This window comes from Trichechus manatus, unplaced genomic scaffold (assembly GCF_000243295.1).
Source record: "Trichechus manatus latirostris isolate Lorelei unplaced genomic scaffold, TriManLat1.0 scaffold00017, whole genome shotgun sequence".
NCBI classification, from domain to species: domain Eukaryota; kingdom Metazoa; phylum Chordata; class Mammalia; order Sirenia; family Trichechidae; genus Trichechus; species Trichechus manatus.
Genome location: NW_004443953.1, coordinates 4,745,091 through 4,753,073, shown reverse-complemented (window position 1 = coordinate 4,753,073; position 7,983 = coordinate 4,745,091). Strand labels below are relative to the sequence as shown.

General features: G+C 39.1%; 1 protein-coding gene across 1 annotated transcript; it reads left to right on the top strand.

Moving 5' to 3' along the window:
• Nucleotides 1-1,048: 1,048 nt before the first annotated feature.
• On the top strand, nt 1,049-7,667 carry NDUFAF4 (NADH:ubiquinone oxidoreductase complex assembly factor 4). Its single transcript, XM_004372493.2, has 3 exons — nt 1,049-1,225; nt 1,802-1,905; nt 6,784-7,667. Exons 1-3 carry the CDS (start codon nt 1,090-1,092, stop codon nt 7,069-7,071), a joined length of 528 nt encoding a protein of 175 aa, XP_004372550.1. The 5' UTR covers nt 1,049-1,089; the 3' UTR covers nt 7,072-7,667.
• The last annotated feature ends 316 nt before the right edge of the window (nt 7,668-7,983 follow it).

Here is a 7,983-nt window from a genome sequence, read left to right as displayed (position 1 = left end):
TCACAAAATTTCTAAAGAACACTTAAAAGCAGTACTGCAGCCAACTCATTCAGAAATGGAGGAAGGAGGAGGTGGGAGGAGAGTCTAGAGGGAGAAAGTGAATGCTATAGCACTCGTTTTTTCTAACGTCTTACTGGCTGTTCCTTTCATTGTTATATATAAAAAAAAAGTTATCTAAAAAAAAAAAAAGGGCGAGAGAATGACGCGGCAACTCAGCGCTTAATAGTATAGAAAAATAAAACAAATTAATACGAAAAAATAGAGAGATGGGAAAGGGAAGCTAACTGAAATCAATACCATGAGGTCAAATGAAAAGTTTTGAGAGCGGGATGTAAAATAGAAAAAGAATATGATGGCTCAGAAATGCAGACAGGGGACAGGAAAACATGGGGCAATTAAAAAAATAGAGTGGATGAGAACAAATACTCAGAGAAGGATTACACTTTCATTATTTTCCTTCCACAAAAGCAGGAAAGGGCAACGTTAGAACCCTCCTTGATTATGGCGTAATTCCCAAAAAAACCAAAGCCATTGCCGTGGAGTTGATTCCGACTCATAGTCGAGGGCACCCTGCAGTGTAATTAATTTCCTCTTTATTGACCTCCTCGCTTTGCGGCATTGAGCTGTGGAACAACTTCAAGGTCAGTTTCCCTAGAGCTTTCATTCTTAACTCGGACTGCACTTTGGAATCACGTGAGAAGCTTTTAAAAATTGCCCAATCCTTCACTCTAGACCAATTAAATCAGAAAGGCTGAGGTGGGGATGGAAACAGAATTGGTTTAAAGCTCCCGGGTGACTCCACAAGTCTTAAACCACAAGTGGAGGACCTTGCTGGGTCCTCCCGGAGGAAGCGGCCCCTCGTGGGAGGAGGTCGCCCGCCGGGGAAGACCGCGCTGCCTCGGATTTGTTCTGGGAAGAGCGTGTGGCCTCCCAACCGCTAGGGGGAGACCGACACGCATTTAGCGTTTGTCTCCCGGCGCGCGGCCCGGCCAACCCCAGTGGGCGCATGCTCCATGCGTCCCGGAGGTTGCTCAGCGCTGGTGTTTCCTCACGTGCGGCGTGAACCTTAGGGCATCATGCTGTAAGAAGATGGGGGGATCGGTGACTCGCGCCGTCAGGAACTTCAATCTAGAGAACCGGGCGGAACGGGAAATCAGCAAGATGAAGCCCTCTCTTGCTCCCAGGCACCCCAGTACCAAGAACCTACTTCGCGAGGAGATGAGCCGTAAGTGGTGCGACGGCTCGCGGATTTTGTCCGCGGGCTGGAGGGTTCCGCACCCGTGGGCCTGGTTCGCAGGCCAGGGTGACCACTATAAACCTGTGAGGCCGCAGCGACTCGGCTCAGCTGCCCTGGGGCGGGAGAAGTGCGGGCCGGCCGCGTCGGACGCGGGGGAGGTAGAGCCACTAGGCGGGTGACATTGAGACTGCCCCTTTCGCGCCCGCGGTTGAGTCGGCGGCTCCGCCCAGTTATCCGCCCTTCGCCAGCTTTTCTCTTTAATGCTGAGAGAGTGGAAGCGGAGCGTCAAAATCAGAAGGCATTTTGTGCCGCTGGAGTGAATGACGTGTTCCCAATAAGAAGAAAGACAGTCCTTTTTAGTGTCGTAGTTTTTTCCAGGTGTCTTCACAAGGATAAACGCCGAGCCGGACCTAGTGTTTTGATTTTCATTTAAAGTCCGCACTGTCCAAATGATTATGTTTATTAAAAAAAGAATTTGAAAGTGGCTGTCTTGTGTTGTGCTCAGGATCTTAGAGGAAATTATTTTTTTGGTTTTAATATTGTGGTTTTTTTTCCCCCCCTTAGGCCATCCGGAAGTTAAGGGAGAAATTACTAGAAAAGATGACAAGCTGCTGTCATTACTAAAAAATGTTTATGTTGATTCCAGAGATCCTGTGTCTTCTGCGCAGGTACGTTTTAATTAAGTAAATAAGTAGTTTAACCTTTCTGGGCTCTAGGAAAATGATGTGTTACTTTCTCTCTGTAAATGCTATCAGAGATCAAGAGCAGTGTTACAAGTGGTAGAAGTGAGCACTGTGCAGGTGTAAAAATACCAGTGTAATTGTGACAAGAGTACAGTGTATTGGCAGAGTTTAAGCACAGTGGGCTTGGTTCATTGGCTATTTTCTGAATTTCTTAAAGACTTGTAAAAGTATTGATTGAATACCAGCTTCATGATTTATTTGATGTTGTTTCAGAATGTGTGATTTGATAAGGCACTTCTGGTAGTTGTCATTTGAGCGACCAGAAAACTTACTGCTGTCAGTTAATTCCAACTCAGCGACCCTCTAGGACAGCATAGAACTGCCCCACAGGCTGGTGGATTCCAATTGTTGACCTTTTGGTTAGCAGCTGAGCTCTTACACAGTGCACCACCAGGGGTCCTGAGTGACCAAAGCAATGCTTTAATATTCTTTTCTCTTCCTTCTTTGGATTGAGATGTGTTGTAATTTCAGGGACTCCTCCTTCAGTATTGTTTTTTTAAGGACATACCCAGATAGTATATATACCATTAGAATAAATAGAGAATGGGGACCTGTATGTAAGTCCATATATCAGTGTTGGGCATAATAACCATGAACAGGGACACAGACATTAAACAGATGAGACATTGTACATAATTACTGATGTGTCTGTGAAGAAGCATTATTGGCACTGTGAGAGTATACCCAAAAACCCAGTGCCATCAAGTTGATTCTGACTCATAGCAACCCCATGGGGTTTCCAAGGCTGTAAATAAATCTCTATGGAAGCCGACTGCCACATCTTTCTCCCGTGGAGCCGCTGGTGCTTTTGAACTGCCAGCTTTTCAGTTAGCAGTCGATTGCTTTAACCACTGAGTATACCAGAGGGACCTACTTTAGATTGGAGGATGAGGGATTGTTTCTGAGGAAGTGACATTTCAACTCAAACCTGAAGGTTGAGTTGGAATTAAACAGATGAGTTTGTAGCGGGAGCAGAAGGGCTCTAAGCAGGGGAAAGAGTTTGATCAAGAAGAGGGAAGTACCAAGGTTGACACCCAGATTTTTTTTCCATTCTAAAATTCTCTGGTTCTTTCTGTCTTCTCTCTAGATAGGCAGTAGACTTAAGTATTTGCACCAGTGGGTTATTAATATAATTTTAACTGGAAAATAGAAAAACAATTCATATGCAAAGTAAGATTTGTAAATTGTTGCATGTGGTAGCAATTATAAGTTTCATTTTCTACTAAATGCATACACAAAAAAGATAGTGGTGTATGTCCATGGTCTTTGTTATTTGTAGATTGGTGTTGCACTAATACTTCCAGGTGTTTTCTTTCATGTTATACTAAATTATGCATTTGAAAATTGGTTCTTGGAAGGGTGAAGAAAATTAACTCCCTTTATGTATAATGCACAGATACACATATAATACATAAAGACGTACATAAAACCAAAAACCAAACCCACTGCCGTTGAGTCGTGGTGGCATTAAAATTTCATGGGCAGGTATTAGGAAAAGTCAAAAAAGACTCATTAGGGGGGTGATAATAAAAAAAGGTTGAATTTGCTGGTTACATTCTTTTTCCCTTTTTTATTTTGGGTTATTAAGAGTTTTGTTAATGATTTGTAATGTCTCTAGACATTAATGACACTGTCATATGGCAAATTATTTGTTGTTAACTTTTTTTACTTAATTATTGCTGTTCAGAATTCTATCAGATATGTTGACCTTTTTCTCCTTTATGGTATGTATAGGAATTCTGGGCAGACTCTAACATCATAAAAATAATGTTCTATATTTTCTTCCAGTATTGTATGTTAAAATGTTTATCTATTTGGTATTAAACACAGTATTTGGTGTGTGAAGAGATCAGTTTAACCTCTTTGCAAATGGATGACCAGTGGTCTAACTGTAATGATTGACCAACTCAGTCCTTTTTCCACTCACTTAAAATGCTACTGTATGTATAGACAAGGAGCCTTAGTAGTGCAGTGATTAAGCACCCAGCTGCTAACTAAAAGGTTGGTGGTTCAAACCTACCCAGCTGCTCTGTAGGAGAAAAGACCTGGTGATCTGCTCCAGTAAAGATTACAGTCTAGAAAACCCTGTGGGGCTGTTCTGCTCTGTCATATGCATCACTGTGAGTCAAAAATCGACCTAATGGCACCTAACAACAACAAGATATGTGTATACACACCCACACGTATATGCACATGTGGATTTGTTTATGGACTTGTCAGTTCTATTTATAGTTCTACACTAGAACCTCACCTTTTTGATTAACAGAGCTTACTAATATGTTTTGATGTTTGTTACATCTCATTATTTTCAAAAATTTCTTGGTTTTTACACATTCTTTTCTTTCCAGATAAACTTGAAAATCAAATTGTCAGGTTCTTTTAAAACTCCTATTTGGATTTTGAGTGTGACTGAATTAGAAGTTATAGATTCATTTGTGGAGAATTAACATCTTTAACTTAATAAGTCTATGGCGGATAGAAGGGAGGTTGTTGTTGTGAGTGGGATCTTTTTCACCCAAAGTTTATAAACTGTTTATTGCTTATTGGTCAGAGAGTGATTTTTTGTATTGAAGCTACCCACATTGCTAAGTTATTATTTCTTTTAGTTTTTTTAGTTGATTCTCTTATTTACTTCTCTAAAAGATATTTTCATATCATCTGCAGGAAATTATAATTTTCTCTTCCATTCTGTCTCTTAAACTCTTATTGGGTTGTCTTTAACATTAACAGCTATAAAAGTGAACGTACTAACTTTTTCCTTTCATAGGATGGCTCTAATGTTTCTGCATTAATTATGATAATGTAATATTGGTTTCTGATTAAAAAAATACTTTATTGCATTTGGGAAGTCTTCTATTTCCTATTTCCTAAGAGTTTTCTTTTTAAAAAAAATACCAGGAGAGTGTGTTGAACTCTATCAAATAATGTTTCAATGTCAAATAATATTAATTATAGTATTTAATGTTAATCAGAAGGGAAATCTGAATAGAGGTATGTATGGAGTAGAAGGGGCATCTTCCTGGGAATGGGAAGATGAGAGAAGCTTTTCATTTTGGAAGGTGAAGAAGAAGTAGGTAGAGTGTTTCAGGCCAGGCTTGCAATATGGACGAATGAGAGCGTGCTGTGCCTTTGGAAAACGGTTAGGGTTCAGTACAGTTAGGGGAAGGTGGGAGAGGGTGATAGGGGCAAGATCATGAAGGTCTTTGTTTTGCTAAAGAATTTAGGTTTTATCAAATGGGAAGTCTTTGAAGAGCTTAATGCTGAAAAATGGCATGAGATTTGCTTCATAATGGGGATAGTTTGGAGTGTAGACTGGAAGGGAACAAACTGACTTCTGTCCAGTTTGGGGAGGCCAGTTAGGAGGCTTTTATAATATAGTTCCTGCGAGAGATGTTGGCTTGGGCTAGAATGATTTAGTGACGGGGAGAGAAGTGAATGGGTTTGAGAGAGACTTAGGAGGCAGTGTCAACAGGATTTGGTCATTGATTAGATGGATGAGGAAGAGGGTAGTATGAGAATCCCTAGTTTTTGGCAAGGGATAAGGGCGTGGTGGTGTCAGTCATTGAGTTGGGAATATAGCGATAGAACTAGATTTTCAGGGAAAAATGATAATTCTGTTCTAGACATGTTGAATTTTAGGTGCTTGTATATAATACAAGTGGAGATGCCCTTTCAGCATTTGGGAATTTGGGTCTGGAAGTCAGGAGAAAGGTGTAGGTCTGAGATCACAGATTTGGAAGTGATTAACATAACGATTATATGGAAGTTAGGAGAGTGTGAGGGATTATTTAGGAAGAATGTGTAGGAGTGAGAAAAGGGCCTGGGTCTGAACTTGGGGAGTGCATCATTTAAGGAAAAGCAGAAGGTAAAGGAGTCCACAAAGAAAACCATAAAGGAACCACTGGAGGGGCAGATAGAGAGTCAGAAGATGATTGGCATGGAAACCAAGAGGAAAGATAGTCACAGGTTTACTGTAGTGGTCAACAGTGTTAGATGCTGTAGTGAGTTCAAATAAGGCCTGAAAAGCACTTTCTGGATTTAACAACTGGGAGATCATTGGAGATGGCAAGTGTCATTATCTTTTAAACTTCACTAAAAAGAAAACTGGCCATAAAGGTGGTTTGGAGTTATGTGGGTTCTTAAAAAAGGTAGTGACTACAGCATTTTTGTATTTTGGTAGAAGGCAGCACTAGTCAGGGTGCAGTTGAAAAAGAAAAGGAAATGATTGGCATAGGTAGGTAATGGGAGTGGAACACAGAGCAAGGATGCAGGGGGTGAGGTAGGATGGGTATATATAGGTTGTTTTGTTTACTTTTTGTATGGTTGTTGGGGGCATTATAGTTTACTTTCTCTAAAGTAAGAATCAAGGTCTATAGTAGTATTTGAGTTAGTTCAAGATGTTTAGGGGATACTGAATATGAAATATAAAACTAGGAAACAGAATGAAGGTTATTAAGTAAAGCTATTAAGGCAGAATCAGAATTCTACCCTTCTATAGCAGGATTAGATCTAATCTAATCAATTATTATTATTATTACTTTGTTCTTTTAGTATGCATGAAATAGTCTGAGTGAATGATGTATATTCAGTTATTATTTTCTAGAACTAACTAAATTTATTAGTGATGATTTAAAGCTATGTTAATGAAATGACAATATGGCAAAAGTGTCATCAAACTATGGCTCATCATAATGAGAAAATATAGTTTAGGGAGGCATGTGTGGTATTTATTTGAAGGGCAGGAATGAGGATATAAGAAGTATGAATTTTTTTCTCACTTTTTTTTTTTTTTTTTAATACTAGGTAAAAGATGATGGAGCACATCAAAAGCCAAAGGAGTTCAGGTTGCCAAAAGGCCATCACTTTGATGTAGTGAATATTACAAACATTCCCAAAGGCAAAATTTCGATTGTAGAGGCATTGACACTTCTCAATAATCATAAACTTTATCCAGATATGTGGACTGCTGAGAAAATAGCACAAGAATACCATCTAGAACTGAAAGATGTAAATTCCCTTCTCAGATACTTTGTTACTTTTGAAGTCAAAATCTTTCCTCCTGAAGACAAGAAAGCAATACAACCAAAATGAAGAAAATCATGAAATTACTCTTCCTATGTATACTCTCCAGTTTATGTTAAATTATATAAATTGCTGAGTGTTTAAAGCTCTCTCCTTATGAGAGCATACTATTTATTGAGCTCTGCTGACTTCTTAGGATTGCTGAGAGAATGATTTTTTTTTTTTTTAACTTTGGTTTAGGCATATGATTGTATGTATATGTCAACAGGACTAATCAGCATAACATCTGTAAATTTATTGTAATAAAATAATGTGTCATTTTAGGCATATTGTATCAGCTTTTAAATTGATCATGTGGTCTGTTGGGGAATGCCCTCAATCCCTCATTTAACATTCAGAGTTTCATTTTTCACTTTAGGTGGTTAGTGACAGTAAGAGCTTTCCTGACTGTTAAGACCTTTTTTGCTAGAGAAAGGTAAACTTGGCAGTAAGGTAGAATAATTAGTATTTCCCAAATAAAAGCAGATAGCAGAGTTGATAAAAATCAATAGAAAATGCATTTTTTTTTAACTGCTTCAGGAATAGATAAAAATATTGAGGGGTTCCTTAGTTTTAGATTGGCTTTAAGTATGGAATAACTATAAAAAATAAAACAAAAAGCAAAAAACAAAAGTATATACATGTCTGTGTGTGTGCATATATATATATATAATTAGTGGTGTTTCTAAACTTTTTGGTCCTTGGATGGTGCAAACAGTTGGTTTTTTGGCTACTCACTGAAAGGTTGGTGGTTTGAATGCACCCAGTGGCACTGCGAAGAAAGGCCTGGCGATGTACTTATGTAAGATAATAGCCATTGGAAACCTTACACAGCACAGTTCTCTCTGATACACATGTGGTTACCATGAGTTGGAATCAACAGCAATGGGGTATAAACTTTTAGCAGCCTCTGCTTTGACAAAAGGAGCCCTGGTGACATAG